Source organism: Artemia sp. Qi Xiang Cuo, chromosome 12 (assembly GCF_049724085.1).
Source record: "Artemia sp. Qi Xiang Cuo chromosome 12, ASM4972408v1, whole genome shotgun sequence".
In the NCBI taxonomy this organism is placed as follows: Eukaryota; Metazoa; Arthropoda; class Branchiopoda; order Anostraca; family Artemiidae; genus Artemia; species Artemia sp. Qi Xiang Cuo.
Window position 1 is genome coordinate 57,584,609 of NC_142805.1, and position 18,155 is coordinate 57,602,763.

At 34.0% G+C, this 18,155-nt stretch overlaps 1 protein-coding gene and 1 pseudogene across 1 annotated transcript in view; one reads left to right on the top strand and one right to left on the bottom strand.

Annotated features, from left to right (window-relative positions):
• The window catches only part of fy (fuzzy planar cell polarity protein-like protein), a 64,408-nt gene that overhangs the window by 24,666 nt on the left and 21,587 nt on the right, over positions 1–18,155 (bottom strand). The window contains exons 3-5 of the mRNA XM_089097949.1: positions 14,089–14,230; positions 11,173–11,295; positions 296–493 (exon numbers count right to left, since the gene is read on the bottom strand). Coding sequence (XP_088954075.1) covers positions 296–493; positions 11,173–11,295; positions 14,089–14,230 — 463 coding nt within the window. The remainder of the gene's footprint in view (positions 1–295; positions 494–11,172; positions 11,296–14,088; positions 14,231–18,155) is intronic.
• LOC148946328 (U2 spliceosomal RNA) lies at positions 4,264–4,465 on the top strand (annotated as a pseudogene).

The following is an 18,155-nucleotide window of genomic DNA, read 5'->3' on the forward strand; positions in this document are numbered from 1 at the left end:
CAAACTAATTTTTTAGAAAATGTGAGATTGTATGACGATGTTCGACGCCAGTATCCTTACTGTCTCCCTCAAAAGCAGTGCTTCCACTACCTCTGATTTTCTGGGGCTTCTGCACTCTTCTTCAAAAGGAAATTAGGTTCTCCAAAAACTTACCCAAAATTAACGTTAACGAGAAGCAATTTTTTTTTTGTCTTAACACTCGCGTATTTACGAACGTTAATTATTATGTCCATTGATCTTTTGCTAAATTCCACTTTTGCTAAATATTATTGAAAGACTTTGAAACTCATCTCACCTGTGGACTTTTACTATGAAGATAAACAGGTACATCTTTTACTTCTGCACGTTTTTCAGTTCTCATGTAACCGACAATCAGCGCTACCTCTTGGCCAGACAATGACCACCAATCATCTGTGGCAGCAGCTATTCGATATGAAGCCAATAAACACACATAAAATGACTGGATTTCCGTCGCAAATTCCAATACTGTTTGCTAGAAAGAGAACAGAAAATAGGTGTATCTACTCCCTTTGTCTCTTCAATTCACTCACTCGGGCCTTTAGCCCTCACCAATAACCAGCTCATGCTTTAGACACGCAATACAGCCTCATGTCGCCTCGCACCTCGCTCCCTTACCAGTGATTTGTGACTACATTGTCAAACGTAGAAATTTAAGATTTTGCAGTATACTTTTGTAGCATTGAGAATACAAAAAAAAAAAGAAAAGACATTGGAGAGCTCAAACAAAATCATTTTTGGATCATACTGAATACCCTTTATCATTCCTTAATTAAATCGTATGTTTCTTTGTTTCTTATTACTCGATTATATGGATGACAGCTTTTCCTTTCTTCTGAAGCCACTTTCAAAGGTGATAAAGCTAGAAATATCCGGCTTGCAGCGGTAGCTAGCAACCTAGCAAGAGACGATCACGTCCAATGTTAAGAAATATAATAACCCATAGCTCCTAAAAATAGAGTCAGATCAAAACAAAATTACACCGCTAGAACCGCCTTGTTCGAAACCCCCTATATAGGAAACTTTCTGTCCCTTGGCTTGAACTTCAAGGGAAACATATTGGCTTGAAAATCAAGAAAAGTGGCAGCTACAACAGCATTGTGCCTAAACGGCATCTCTTTTTTCTTCTTTTTTTTTTTTTTTTTCACAGATAGCTAGGCACTGGAACATCGTAGAGGGTTGTTCAATGGCTCATTTTAAAGGAAATTAATGGGGTTAAAAATCTTTTGTAATTAAAACAAATTATTTTTAAAACAGAATCATTTTTTTTACGAAAAACTGCATATTTCATGATAAAGATTGATCAATGATGCCATAATCGAATATTGCAGCCAAGTCGTCTCTAACTATTCCAATTAAGAAAAAGCCATAGACTATTTCCTGTTTGTAATTTCACATTTATAACAGAACTGATGACGATAATCATTAAAAAATGGAACAACATTAAGGAACGATCTGTAATAAAGAATGAACACTAGCTCAAAGTAACTGAAATATTAATTAATAGTAGCAGCCATAGCTTTAGTGGCAGCGGTATCATCGGTAAACGTTTCTAGGTTATCCGGGTTGCAGCGGTAGCTAGCAACCTAGTAAGAGACAATCACGTCCAATATTAAGAAATATAAAAACCCATAGCTCCTAAAAAAGGAGTCAGATCAAAAAAAAGTACACCATTAGAACCGCCTTGTCCGAAACCCCTGTACAGTAAACTTTCTGTTATTTGGCTTGAACAGCAAGGGAAATATATTGGCTTTAAAATCAAGAAAACTGGTGGCTTCTACAATATTCTGTCTTAATGGTATATTTTTTCCTTTCTTTTTTTTTTTCTTTTCCACAGATAGCTTGGCGCTGGAATGTCTCAGAGAGTTGTTCAATGGCTCATTTTAAAGAAAATTAATTGGGTTAAAAATCTTTTGTATCTAAAATAAATTATTTCTAAAAGAGAATAAATTTTTCCACTAAAAACTGCATTTTTGAAGTCCCTTCATGCTGTAGCCCTTTCAAAAATATTTGATTGTTCTATACAAATCATAATCATATGTCAGCGGTAAGATTTGAACCCACGCCTCCGAAGAGACTGGTGGCTAACACCAGCGCCTTGGACCACTCGGCCACGCTGCCTCTCATAATTACATTAAGGATCGATATAGTTCATCATAAATCGTGTCATTCAAGAGGTTTCTCATGTAGTAGTTATTAATAGAAGTTTTGTTTAGACTTTAAATAGACAGACGTGTAAGAATGGTTTATGGCAGGAATTGAACCTGTGACCTTTACAGTAAAACTTCATCACGCTATCCACTGTGCCACGCAGGCTTTTAATGTAAAATGGTTTATTTTATATTTAAATGATCCAGGTTGCAGTGGTAGCTAGCAACCTAGCAAAGAAGAATCATGTCTTAAAAAGTCTTTGCTTATACTTATAAGAAAAAATTAATATAAAGGATGAACTATACCCTAGGGTCATTGTAATATCTAAAGAATTCCAGTATTCTAAGAATTTACTAGATTTTCTTAATCAGTTGATGAAATTTAAAAATATTTCAATAGTAAAGACAATCAGTTTTAGTTATTTTCAATGTAAACTATCAATAACATTCAAAATACAAAGATTAAAATTAAACAATCGAGTTACAATACTTATAAAGGCAATAATTAATTCAGGTTTTGGAAAAAGAGCCATGGTAAGGGATGCGACTAAAGAAATTGCTCTAAAGGGTATTAAATTATTATTTTCTAACGAGGAAACAAAAATTCTATCAACATTACAAAATGGCCCAAGTAAGGAAAAAACACTGAAAGCGGTAATAAGATGTTTAGGCTACATTCAAAGTGATCACAGACATTCAAGCTTACAATCGCATAAATCGTTTGTATTAGAATCGTTACCGTAGCGAGGCTTGAAATCAAATCCCCATATCTCAGGGATTGTCTCGTTACCATTGTGCTACGCCAACTGTTATTAAACAAGATATTATCAAACACATCATGATTTTGCACACAAAATGATGGGTGACGTCATAATCACAGATTACAACCATCATGGTTGAAGGGGTAGCTTCAACCTAGTAAAGGACGAACCGCAGCCCTTAGTAGCAATACAAATTGTCGCAAGGAATAATCTCCTGCCCATAGTAACTCGAATATTAAACAAAATGCAATTTTCGACGAAAAAGACACGGCCATAGTAACCAAAAGTCCATCTTAAAGAACTTTTTTTTTCTTTTTTATTGGTTTTCCAGGGTTCAAAGCTTAGGGTGCTTTGATAAGCTTATGCTCAAATTCTTACTGTTTCGTGTCTGTGTATTTTTCTTAGGTGATTAAAAATTCAGTTTTGTGTCCATATTTGAAGCAAATTTGATGATTTCACAATACAGCTTGCACTGTTACCAAGTGACATATATGAATACCAGTGGCTTTAATTGGAGGAAGGGAATTTTATTCCTGTATTCCCCCTCTTATATTTAAAAAATCATATCGCGATATTATCATTGAAAAGGGGCTTGTTTTTTACGTATGTGTGTTAAAGAAATTAAAAAGAGAACAAAATTCCCCTCCCTGGACTCTGAAGAATACTCTTTTGCCCCCCCCCCCCAGGGCCGTGTGTGGAGGGAGGGGTGCAAAAAAATTAAAAAAAACATCGGAAATTTTTTTAAATGCATTACGTTTCGTTACAAGTCGGACAAAAATATTGGGGGGGGGGGGCACTGGATCTGGCCTTGCCCCCCTAATTTCCATAAATTGACGCTTTTTATCAATACCAGTGGTATCAACTGGTAGAGTGACAATTTTCATTGCAAATGAGCGTGTTTTCTTGGGTATTTTTGTAAAAGAAATTGAAAACACAAGAAAATTGTCCTCTCTTGATAATGAAAAAATACTTTTCTCTGCCCCCCCCCCCCCCGCCTTAAATACCGTGAATTAAAGCCATTCATCAATGCTAGCTTCGACTATTGTCACCTAAAGGGCCAAGGTCATATATCTCTGATTTAAGGCCTATCTTCTCTGATTTTGGTTTTTTGGATAACTATTTTGTCCAAGTCTTAATTGGAAAATTTTCAGCTTAACATTAAAATTTTGAAATAAAGTTTGATATTATTGGAAATGTCTTATGCAGTTTAGAAAAATCTAAAGACAAACTGATAAGTTTATTGAATGTTATTTGAGGAATACTACTGAAATTAAATTTGCCACAACCTTTTTCACTTATATTCTAATAAACTCTTTGACAATCCTTGTTCAATTATTGCTTCTCGGCCTTTTGGCTAAGATCAAAGTGTAGTATCTGTTTTTATCAGCTACTAGAAAGGAGAGGGTCATTGGCCATCAGACTCTTGTATCATGACAACAAAGCTAGGAATACTAGGAAGGATAAGGCCACTAGCCAGCAAACACTTGTGTCATGACGTCACATTTTCATGTTTTTTTTAATATTTGTCCTCCATTTTCATTTTCATGGTTTCAAAATATTAAGGCTAGAAATAGCCAACTCTTTGACAATCCTTGTTCAATTATCGCTTCTCGGCCTTTTGGCTAAGAGATAAGATAAGATATTTATTTCAAACAGATCACTATCACAAGCCCACAAAGGGCCGAATTCGGACGTCGGAGTCGGCAGTATAAATGCCTGCACTAAAATTGGCAAAAATGCAAAAAAAATAACAGCGAAATAGAAAAATCATAATGAACAATCATTTAAAAGTCAATAATTAAAACTGTAAAAGATCAAAGTGTAGTATCAGCTACAAGAAAGGAGAGGGTCATTGGTCATCAGACTCTTGTATCATGACATTAAAGCGAGGAATACTAGGAAGGATAAGGCCACTGGCCATCAAACACTTGTGTCATGACGTCACATTTTCAGTTTTTTTTTTAATATTTGTCCTCCATTTTCATTTCCATGGTTCCAAAATATTAAGGCAAGCAAAAGCCTTAATGAGGCTAGAAATAGCCTTCATGAGGCTAGAAATAGCTTTAATGAGGCTAGAAATAGCCATACATGAAGCTAATCGTTCAGCATCTTAGCCACATACTTGATCAAGATTCATTTGTATCTGTAACATCTTCCCAGCCCCAGTGTGACCCCTTAAAGACCATTACTCAAATCCCATCTTTCGTGTGTGATTGTTCTTGATCATCTTTACAGCACAATCAATATCCAAATTCCTTTCACTCCCACGGTAGGATCAGATTTAAACCCCATGACTGCGCGTGGTACTGTTTGGATTAACCAGACTCGAAATCCAACTGGATTAGCCAGAATCGACTCGAGATGTCGCTCTCTTGGCATCTTTAAATGAACGACAAACAATCGTTTGGCTTCAGTTTTACTTATTTCTCTCCAGATCTCGTCTTCCTTCATTGAATTTTTTTTTAGTCTCTATTTCTGGGTCAACTGTTTGATGCTGTGCTTACAGATAAATAAATGTATATTTTTTCTCGCTTTTGTACCCCTCTGTTCGATCTTGCTCTTCCGTAACTTTTCTTGGACTATTTTCAAGTCCAATCAAGATCCGTCAATTTCAATGACTTGTCCAGAACTATCCTTGTCATTTTTCCTGATAGATAAAATGGAGGATGTGAAGATGGTCTGATTAGAATAAATTTAACAAGTTCCAAAATGAGAAGGATTCCTTTATGAAATTACTTTATGAAAGCGGGTGCTCTTCTAAGTTTCCTCAACTGGTAAGCTAGTTCATCTAGAGGTCAGGAGGTAAGCCAGATAAAATGCTTGGTGGAAGTTTAAAAAATCAACTACAAAAAACTTTTCCCCTATTTTAGTTTTTTATTAGATATTAGTTTTTTTTATCCAAAAAAACTTTATTTTCTTTTTTTTTTAGCTATAAAAAAAAAGAAGTTTGGCTCTGTGTTTCTGTGAGAACATTGTAAAAAAAAAACTTTCAATCGAAAAATTCGAAAATTCCTAAACATTTTGAAAACAATAGTGAGGCTCAGCGATGTTAATATTTCAGCATTTCCAGTATCTCTTCTCTGCTTTGCAAACTCGAGTCAATTTTGAAAGGACTCGTGGTAAGCATATATGAATTCAAATTTAAATAAAAAATCAAATACATTTTTACAGAGGGTGAGAGAGGAGGGGGGGAACACCGGTTGAATAGGCTAAACTTAAAAAGTTACTAAATTCAATTCAAGTCTCCCTATGACAAGACAATAGCTGTAAATTAAAGCGACAGGAAAATTGACTTATATTCTTGGATTCATTATTTTCATACTATCTATCCCCAAAGCTAAAACCATTTTAAGTTCAAATTCTTTTATTTACAACAAATGTAAAACAATAAAAGGATCGCAATTAAACATTCCCCTCCCCCCTCCCCAACAGAATCTGTAGCCCAAAAAATCGAGAAAGAGGTAAGAAAAAAATGTACAAAAGCAAATACAAATTGATGCCAATTAACATCATTAATCAACCAAATTCGGTGATGAAGGCTGTTAAGTGATTCTAGCTGTCGCTTGTTACATGCCTTTCCCTTCAGCCATTCAGAATCATTTGTCATCTTATATAATTCCGCATGCGAACAAAGAAATTCTGGCATGAATTCAATTCCTTCTTCCTGTTTATCCTTCCCAGAACCACTCATTTTATAAAGTTTGTGTTCTCCTGGGATTCATTGTGTGTTGCTTCTCTTATATGGTTTACAGATTTCGTTTACGATTCGATGTAGTCGTCGCTGTCACTTGTCTTCTAGCCGCAGATTCTGTTGTCAATCTTTTTCATTTGTGATTCGTCGTGATGCTCGCTGTCACACGTCTTATAACAGCATATCTCGTTGTCTTTCATTTTCATTCGTCACTACTTTATATTTTTTTTCCATGGATTTTGCTATGGCTATTCGGATTCATTCATCAACTAGCATAATTTCGCATGACATCATAGATACCAAAAAACCTTCCTTGTCAGCTTTTCACCAGAAATTATTGGATTGAATTATTGTTATGTAATTCAGTAACAACCGAGCATGCTCCATTGCATATACCCTCTGAAATATCTAAATTAGGCATTAGCATAATTATAGTATTATTGTTTAGTTTTAAGTCTTAGGGTGGCAAATCAGCGATTTCAGTTGAAATAAGAAATTCTGGCGTGAAACCAATTCCTTTACAGAGGCTAAAATAACGTCTAGCGTCTAAGACGCTTCCTGTTTATCCATTACAGACGGTAAAATAACGTAGTCCTTCATTCCATTGTAAAATTCATTTTTTCTTCTAGCCACAGATTTTGTTCTGTAACATTTCCGCTTGCAGCTCAATACGATTCTCGTTGTGTTTCATTTTTGTTTATCGTTACCATCAGCTGTTCGGATTTCATTACAATTATCATGTTATTCTTTAATTTTAAGTCATATGATGGCAAATCAGCAATAACAATTGAATGTAGAATTTCTCGCGTGAATTCAATTCCCCCTTCCAGTATATGTATCACAGGCACGGAAATATCACGCTCCTTCATTCCATTCTAAGATTCAAGTCCATCATTTTGATTCGGCTTGTTGCTGCCTGTCTTCTAACCACAGATCTCGTTATACTTCATTTTCGTCTAACTTTTTATACAACTTAGAGTACAGAAACAAAACAAGTATAAAGAAACAAAAAGTACACGATTGGAATCAATGTGGCTGGAAACTCTGTACAGGAAAGTTACAGCCCCCTGGCTTGAACAACAGGGAAAATCACTTTTTAGCATGGGTAGCACTTATGTGGCCTCTGTTTTTCTCTACCGATAGTGGTGTACTGGAACATCATAGAGAGCTGTTAAGGGCTCATTTTAAAGTAAATTGCTATATCTAGTGCTTTTTGCAATTAATAAAATACAATATTTAAAACAAAATCAATTTTCTGACAAAAAACTGCATCTTCGTAAACAAGATGAAGAATGATGTCATAATCGTAGATACAATCATAACCTATCGCACCACCATAAATGACGCTATAGTGAAACTATACGATGCCGTCAGTTGCAACTGGGGTTCGTTAATTACTATATCCAGCTAATAAAAAGCTGAAGGTTTTTTATTGTGTGTGGTATAAAATCATGGTTGCAGCTGTATTAATACAATGCATTATTTCATATTACTACATGTATTATAAACGATAACTGTGCATTGGTACATAAACCCAATTTTAATTTCTCCCACAAAAGAAATAACAAATTAAACTGTTGTCTAGTACCATAATATCTCGAATTATATTAGATATATTTAATGTTGTAAGAATGAGTTATGAAGCGAATTAAAAATGTATTATTAGGTATATTATGTTCTTCATAATGAGGTTTTTCACCTGACACCTTCTACATTTAAACTGAATAAATCCATCATTCATTGCTATATTACTTAGTGCTTATATGGCAATATTTATATCCGAAGAATTTATTTTATGTTCGCGGAAGGTGACAAGAAAAGGATATAAAAAAAATGGAAAAGAAAAAAATGATTCTGAAAATTGTGAAACTTCTCGAAGCGCTTCTCAAATACAAACTCAGAAAACAGAGGAGAGACTTCACATAATTTCATTAATGAATGATGTTAGGTTGATGAATGATGTTGATGTTGTTGAATGATGATGTTGTTGAATGATGTTGATGTTGATGAATGAATGATGTTGATGATTAACATAAAGCAATATGGAATTATCATATTTACTGCTTCCTTCGTAATTAAATAATTCAAAAGCACATTTTGAAAAAGAACTATCTCGTGAGGACGAGTCGCCATTTGACCAGATTTAGGAATGGTAAATATTTTTCCGATTAATTTTAAAGTTAAATATTTTTTTTTGCTACGAGATAGAAAATAATTGTCTTAAAATACCAAAATAGCATTGCTAGATAACCTGAAATACGAATAAATTTATAAAATAGATAAACGAAGCTGAGTATCGAAATCTATGCTTATAAGAACTTGATTTTCATTACATAGGCGATATGTGATATACCGAGGTAGGTAGGGTTTGATATCTGATTTATTCCCAAAATTCCATATATGAGCTGCCTGCTCCTCAATCCCTCGCTCTTTACGCTAAAGTCCTCTATAAAATTACTTCTCATTCAAATGCAACAGCCCTTGTGTTCTCAAAGAATTGTAATAAAAAGTCTGACTTTAGCGTAAAGAGCGACGGATTGAAGAAGGAACACCTCCCTTACATACAGAATATTCTATTCGTTTATTTTCTGTTCATTTCAGTTTAAATTATTATCGCTTTTCAAATCATAGCAGGAAATCACCCTCCTACTTGATGGAAAATTCCCTCCGGAAACTTTCCTCCCGACGGAAATTTCAAAATAAGTGACTGCTATTTTGCTTTTATTAGGCGAGAAACTGGCAATTTATTTATCCCCAAAATGAACCCTATGTCACTTTCTAAGTCACAAAATGACACGCCAACCCCTAGATCTAAAAGATCTAGTGCAAAAGAAGCTTTGCTTAATATTAGAGGAAACCTGACGTAGTTTTTTACCAAGTTATTTCATTAGTTTTGTTTGAAAGAATCTTACGACACTAGCATAGCCTTTAACGAGAATATTATTTATTATTAGTCATGGTTTTTGGTGAGTGGCTAACTTTTTAGTTAGTTTTTGTGGGTTTTTGAAGTTTGTGATTCTGTTAATTTTGATTTTATCTGTTGTTGGGTTTTAACCGTGTTGTTATTATTTTTTTTTTTTTGAGTTTTTGTTTAATTTTGCTGTCCGCGTTGTTTGATTGTCTTTATTTTTATCTGGTTTCTTTCGTTCGCAATTGTCCCTCAGAAAATGTCCCTCAGAATACGATCTAGATTGGTCACGACTTTGGGAAAATTTGTTAGAGCCTAAATTTTGGAAAAAATAATTCACGTGAATGACACCAAATTTATATACATTTAAAGAGCAACTTTCATCATTTTTCTCAGGCAGTGAAGATATTAAAAGTAGAATAGCCGAGGACCGGTTTGCTTTTTCACAGTTCGAAAAAGCTTCGAAAAACAGAAAGATAAATCTGGAAACCAAAATTAGAATATTGGAAGCTACAGTGATGACAGTGGTAAAGTATGGTTCTGAAGCGTGGGCGCTTTGATAAACAGATGAGTATTTACTAGACGTTTTCCAGAAATATTGCCTACGAATTGTTTTCGTTACCTGAATGACTGACCGAATTTCAAATAATAAGCTGTACGAAAATTGTGGTTCGATCCCGCTTGAATAAGAGAAAGGATGAGACGACTGGAACACGTTCTGTGGATGAAGGAGGACAGTTTGCAAAAGATTGTCCTTGTCAGCCAACCGTCTAGGGCCGAATAAAAAAAACAGGTCATCCCAGAATGGTGTGAGAGGATGTCGCAAGGAAAGATTTAAGGGAAATGGGAGGTGTTATACCCTCTAAGGTGTAACTCCCTAAAGATTTAAGGGAATTACACCCTTTTGTGAGGGTATAAAGAGGGAGACTTTGAATAGATTGGGATGGAGGAGGAGCTTACGTAACTGTTGGCCTCAGGCGGCTTAGTGCTGCGGTGAGTCGTTAGTAGTAGTAATAGTGATTATATCGTTTTGGTATCTATAAGACATGAAAATGTGGATCTAGTGCCCTTAAAGACCGTAAGAAGCTACGATATCCGTCGTAAGGGCTACAGTACAATGACTGGCAGAGCTTTCCTATGTCACTGTAATTGTTTTCGCAGTAATCCAAATCGTCAAGGTGGTACCTCACGACTTTGTCAGTTGAAAATTTTCCTTCCATAGTATTTACGAGGGTTTCAAAAAGAAATATGAATGCTTCGATATCCGTTCCAGGAGAACTAGCCATTTTTTGTTTTGTTTAAGGCTTAACAAGGGGAAGACTTATGATGATCACTGCAAACTAACCTATCGAATCAACAAAGTTATTTCTATCGCACACACGGGAAGGAATCTTGATACACCTTGTATTTATAAGGTAAAAATTTAATGTAGTTTGTGTATTAAACAGAAGATAACCAAAAATATGACACAAAAGTTAAATACTAGCGGACCTGCTGATAGAACATAGAGCATAGCAACAGAACAAGAGAACATTTGACAACTAGAAAACCTACATACTTTTCTGATTTTGTTGATTTGTTTGCATTGAGTTGAAAAACATTAATCAACTAATTAAAAAATATGGCAATTAAAATGCAACATACCTGTAAAATACGTTTTTCTGAAGGTATCATACAATCAGGTGCTAAAGTCGCATCCACACATAATTCTCTGTTAAGGTCATCGACAAAGCCTTTGACAATCCAGTCAATCAATGGGATACTGGCCTTAAAAAGGTGAAAAAAAAACAATCGTATTAACTATATGACAAATATTTCCCCCTTTTCAAGCCTCAGATACATAATATACTCGTACTACACCATTTTGAATGAATCCATACAGCTAAAGCAAAGGGCATGGAAAAGTGTCTGAGGTAATGATGCACGAAAATGATGTGAAATGAGGTTTGCGGCTAAAAGACATCAATAAGCATCACAACGAATCCCAAACGAAAATAGTGGACAAAAGAAATCTGGGGTTAGAAGATAAGCGACACGGATGATCACATCAAATTGTAGGGAAACCTACAGTTAGAAGAGAAGCAACAGTGTGAATCATAACAAGTCCCAGGTGAAAACAAATCCTATAAAATGGGTTTACTTTGATGCATTAACAGGAAGGAGGAATTGAATTCACGCCAAAATTTCTTAATTCTATTTAAATTAAAGATTTGACACCTCATGACTTAAAACTAAAGAATAACGATATATATATATATATATATATATATATACATATACACGGATGATCACATCAAATTGTAAGGAAATCTACATTTAGAAGAGAAGCAACAGTGTGAATCACAACGAGTCCCAGGTAAAAACAAATCTTATAAAATGTGTTTACTTTGATGCATTAACAGGAGGGAGAAATTGAATCCACGCCAGAGTTCCTTAATTCAATTCAAATTAAAGATTTGACGCCTCGTGACTTAAAACTAAAGAATAAATATATACATATATATATATATATATATATATATATATATATATATATATATATATATATATATATATATATATATATATATATATATATATATATATATATATATATATATATATATATATATATATATATATATATATATATGGAGTTGTTTCAAAGCCAGATTTAAATCACAAACCCAAAGGAGTTCTTACAGCATAAGTCCCAGCACTTCATGTTTTAAGCAAAGCGCGAATTTTATTGCTTCATCTACAACTGGGGATCCAGGGGCCCACGAAAAGCTTCTACTTTTTTTTCAGAAAATTGAAGAAATTTTTTTCAGAGAACATAAAACTTGCATTAAAATTTGCAACTTTATAATTTTAATTTATTACAGAATTTTCTCTCCAGAAAGCGAGAATTGGAAATAGAGTGATACTAATGAGAATACAAGTTAATGATTGTTGGTGTTCCACCCCTTGTTCTTTTTCCTTTCAGATGAATGACCTGTTTTCTTTGCTGTAATTAGATTTGCCTATAGGATAATTTTCAATCATAAGTTAAACTCTCGTTGCTAAGCTAGATTCTTTCGCAATAAGTAAGCTTTGAAGTTAAATTCTATTTTTGTCTTCCGGGTCTTGGCCATTGAAAGATAATATTATTCAAAAGAAGACTGGGATTTGAACTTTTATTTAGCTGATTGGTTGGGGCAAATCTAAGGTCCACCCCTATGCAAATTTCGTTGCATAGAAGTCATGTTTTAGTAGTTAGTCTGTATTGTTAGTCTGCATTTAGACCCCACTTAGGGAGTTTGTTTTGATATATGTGTGTTGTGCCCTTTTTGGGAGAACACAACTATTTTTCCAGGAACCTAGACAGGGTAGGCAAACAGTTTCGAGACATACCGTCATTTATTATATCGACAGGGGCGGGGGTCGTTTACCCTCCAAGGAGATAGCTAGAGATATTAGGGGTGACCCACGTTGGTGCACCCTTGGCCTAGAGTTTGGCCATTTGACCGTTCGAACACGTTACCATACCCTGGAGTATACCCAGGGTATACCGTAAAAAGGATACTAACATACTCTATATTTACGGAACAGTAGTGGTGACCACGGACATCCCATTACGGTCTTCTGCACCAGCAAGGCTTCGCTTTCAGTTAGTAGTGTAGCACCATTTTCGCGCCAATATCTGGTGGCAGCCGTGGCTACCAGTACGAACAATGATGTAGAACCGTGCAAGGACCTGCAGTCAGGGTGAAAAACCATAAATTTTGTTTACGAGGGCCATGGGCCGTGACAACAAAAAATTGCTTGAAACCTCGAAAGGTAAGACATTGATTTGTGATCCCTTTTTACTGCACAGAAATCACTTTCCCGTTTTAAAAGGAAATATATTTTTTTACAAATGAGTGTACTTTATTATTTCTTTATCACATAGTATAAATATTGGACTTCATTTTGATATATGCATGAAAAATAATGTGAAGTACCCATGTGATCTAATCAAGAACTTTGAAAAAGAGCTTGAAATTCGTTGAAAATGACGGCATATTGAAACCAAGTGCCACTGCAATCACCACTGTCGAAAACATTAAACTAGAGGTTTCGAACTTCCTTGAAAAAGAAGAAAAATCGACTTTTTACAAATCGACGGGTAGCAGCAATATCTCCTTTCTTTCGTTTTTATGCCAATTACCAATTATGTTTTTACCAACAATTACTAACAACTGTTTTTGAAGATGGATCAAATGGATTATTATTGTAAGCTTAGTAGAAGGATACTTAATGTTGAAATGGCACATATTAGGCCTCTATCATTAATAGTTGAGCGTTCCTTTCCAAAATTCAAATTTCTTTACTCTTTTTTTATGGTAAATTTATTCATATTTGAATTTCTAAAGTTTTAATTATATAATCCTGAAAAATGAATCGAAAATAATTTACAGCTTTTTTTTTTGTTTTTTTTTAAGGTAGAGTGACTTATGCGCCACCTAGTACACGACAACTATTGTTACCAATAAACCAATCTATTAATGCAGATATAACGAAGGAAAACAAAAGTAATTAAATCTAAAAAAAGTTAGTCACCTTGAGATTTTTCCTAAGCAATTCCTGACTTCGCATTGACTCAAGCGCATCGGAACCAACGTAGAAAAGTAGAGCATTGTAAATGAGATCCAAGTAAGGGTTTAAACTCCCAGAATAGCCATTAACAGCTATCACAATAATGCTGAAAACATACCAACTATTAAAAATATTTACTTGAATATTTCTAAACTTATGATGCTATGAAACTCAACCTTTTGTAGCGCTAGTTTTCAATAAGTAATCACCAGTAGATCATATTTTAACGAAATCCAAATTTGAATTCAAGAAAACTATTTAAATAAACTTCCAGTTTAGTAACATTTAAATAAACTTTATAGTCCTGTTCAAAAACAAAATTAAATTCTTAATGTAAAATCTTTATTTACAAATCTTAATGCCCAAATAAAAATGCAGAAGAAGAACTTCGCCAGCGCCAATATACCGTATATTGTCATATGTGTGGCAGCTAATATACCACATGCTGCACCAGATAGAGCGACGTACAAAGTCTTTACCCACGAGCTCACAGGAGAAGTAGCTTCAGAATAGCAGAATAGTCCTAAAAGAATAGCTGAAAATTAAGCAGTTGGCAACAAAATGGCAGCAACAATTTTAGTATTTAGACTTTATCTGTAGGTCTAGAACGACATTAGGTATTTATCAGAGAGCTTCGAAGGTTCATTTAAAAAAATAAAAAAAAGGCTTGAATGACTTTTAACTTACAATATATACTATTATTGCCTTATTGCCTTTAAAAGCCTTTTTACGGATTACGACGGAAATGATACAATTGGATTTTAGCCCATACATAGGCTCCAGGGGCGTAGCTAAAATCATTTTATTGGGGGGGGGGCAAGAGGGGATGCTATTGAAGCAGGTGCTATTTAAGGGATAGTAAAGAAAAGTAAGTCACAAGAGGCTGGTTAGTCATTCAAAACAGTCTTGTAGCCTATTCAAAAAAAAGTCTTGCTAAATCTCCAAGGATATAAAACAAATAAAACCAAAAAGATTGACAGTATTAGATGTCTTGTATGGTTCTTGGCAGTATTAGATGTCTCTTAGATGTCCCTTGGCAGTATTAGACGTCAAAAGTCCTGCTAAATCTCCGAGGAAATAAAACAAATAAAACCAAAAAGATTGGCAGTATTAGATACTAGTCGAAGGATTATTTCTCAGCAGAATAATTAAGTTCATTTTAAATTTATAATTTTGTTTTTGCCAGTTGCTTTTTTTGTGTTCAAAGAAGTAGCTGGCTAATTGTATAAGTGAGTATTAATTGTATATATTTATAACTTAGATTGTTTTAGTTTTATATCTATTTTTATTCTTTTAGTTTTCGATACTAGGTTGTTTTTTTTTTTTTTTTTTTTTTTTTAAGGCTGAAGACGCCTTGTTGTATACGGCGAAATATTCGTTTGATTGTTGTTCTCTTCGTTTCCTTCATACTGGCCATAGACCCGTTTGTCATTTCCAGATTCATTTCTTTATTTTGTCACGGCTGGTAAGTTCGGCTTTAGGTCTTTTTTAAATCAAAATAAAAACGTCTTTTCCTCCCATACCTATCTCAGTCGATTCATACTTAAAAATTACAATTTTATTAGACTTTTTATTTTATTTTAAGCTGAAAATATTTGTTTATTTTGTCTCACGATGGCTATTATATTTTGTCTCATGAATCACCAATCCATTGACTCCATTCATACCTTGAAAGGAATGAAGACCTTCTTAAAGTATTTGGTGGCATATATTTTTGGCTTACACTTTGCAGGATTTTCATTGAAGATTTTCAGAAATTTAGAAAAAAAACTAACTTTTGGTTTAGTCTTATTCATGTTAATCCATGAAAGCCTTTTGCTTGAGTAAAGCACATAATTCAGAAAACTATTATCCTAAAACACAAAGACAATGTAGAGTATTTTCAATTACGAAATTTTTGTAGAATTTTTTGAAATTTTGATTTTTTTGAAAAACTTAAATTTTTGTTCTACTATAGTTTTGGTGGAAATTAGTAGCTTATGGGGGCTAGCGATTTTACTAAATCAGTGATTCAAACGCTGTTTAATAGCTCAATTAAAATTGTATAGTATTAATTGAATTGGCCAATGGACGGCTCAATTTATGCTAAAATAAAAAAAAATAGAAATAAACTTTCAAGATTCTTAATATGAATTCCAGTTACTCAATTATTTGCAGTCCCAGTTACTCACTGTTGAAGGGCAAACAAAAAAAGAAAAGGGCTTTATTATGCCGACTCAAAAGCCAAAATCCAAAAAAAAAGAAGATTCATTCTTTTTTTATAGACTGTTAAATATATAAATATTTACTGTGGCCCTCTCTTTACCTACTGTGGTACTATCAGGTCAGTTTTTGAGGAATGATTTATAGCCACGTAAGAATTTAATCATACGCACATTAGTTGTCACAGAAATACCTGAACTGCAACAGAGGATATCAGTGTTCTAAACACAAAAGAAAATTCTAAAATGCTTAGCGTTAATAGCTTTGGCTTTCCAAAATCTTTATCCAAATCCCCTTGGGAATATCGTAATTAGTATAAAATTCTTTGAGGCAACTACATATAAAGATAAAAAAAGCGAGCCTCCCTATTTTGTATTTTCTCGACATCTGTAAATAAAGTATCATACTATTTTGGAAATAATACCTCCTCAGAATACGCATTCTTCCCCTTCAAATAAAGTCTCTGATAAAGCTGAATTCATCCAAAAACGTGACTAAAAGACAATTTTTGAAGAGGACAAGGGGCCTTATTTTTTACAAGGGCCTTACTTCCTTAAAAAGTTAAGTCAATCAGTTTGAAAGTAAGAAGGAGAAAATACAATCCTGTATTTTCACGGGAATTTTGTGCAAATGAAAGGCTGGCTTTAATTTGTCATTCACCAATTAAACTTGCCATTTTCGAGCTAATACTATTACTTTTGAATAATTAGAAAACTTCAATATTTTTCAAGTAATTAAAATAGGACTATACTGATTTAATTCCAATCACAAATAAATAAAATAAATATTAAAAAATAAATAAAAAACACGCCATCTAGTGTTTGGCGACAATTGACATTTCTTCAGTGTGATAATAAAGATGATTTGTTGTCTCCACCCCCCACCTATTTTGGTTCTGTTTCATAAAAAAAAGTCTGAAAAAAAAAGAATCAAAAATAATAAGGAATAGACAATGCAGTGGATAAATCCAAACCTGGAAGCTCTAGGGACTTTTATCCCAACGTGCCTTTTGCAAGGGCTTCTTTCTCAAGGAGTAGCAACCCTTGGAACTACCAAGAAAACAACCAAGAAAATAACACTGCTTTGGGCTTGGTTGGACTCAGGCAAAGTATGATGAGATGTGTTGGTAAGGGAGGTATAAAAAAAATACTTATAGGGAAAAAAAGTATAAAAAAAATATTGAAGACGGGGAGATATAAAAAATACTGTAAAAATGCATAACGGCCCAATACATTGACTAACAATCTAGCCAATGAATAAACTAGTCAAACAGTTCGTGGTAATGAACTGTAAGTAAGGAGCGACCCGGCTCAATAGTAACAGAAACTCTAAAAAAAAAACGGAATTTTGATATTAATAGATACACCGCAAGAATTGGATTCTTATGCTGATTTTAAATATATAAGTTTCATCAAGTTTAGTCTTACCCATCAAAAGTTACGAGCCTGAGAAAATTTGCCTCATTTTCGAAAAAAAGAGGGAAACACTCCCTAAAAGTCATACGTGGGATTACGGTGATTACGTGGGAGGATCTTTCCATGGAGGAATTTTTCACGGAGGAAGAGAATTATCCATGAAGGGGGCGCTGGATTTCCCAGCATTATTTAAAGACGGATCAGAAATTAAATGAAAAAAACAAGTTTTTGCAGCTGAAAGTAAGGAGCAACATTAAAACTTGAAAAGAATAGAAATTTTCAAGTATATGATGGGGTTCACCCCTTGTCAATACCTCGCTCTTTACGCTAAAGTATTTTTAGTACTTTCAAAAGAGCTATTTATTCCAATTAAACGACCTTTGTGATTCAGAGGTCATTATTAAAGAATTGGAA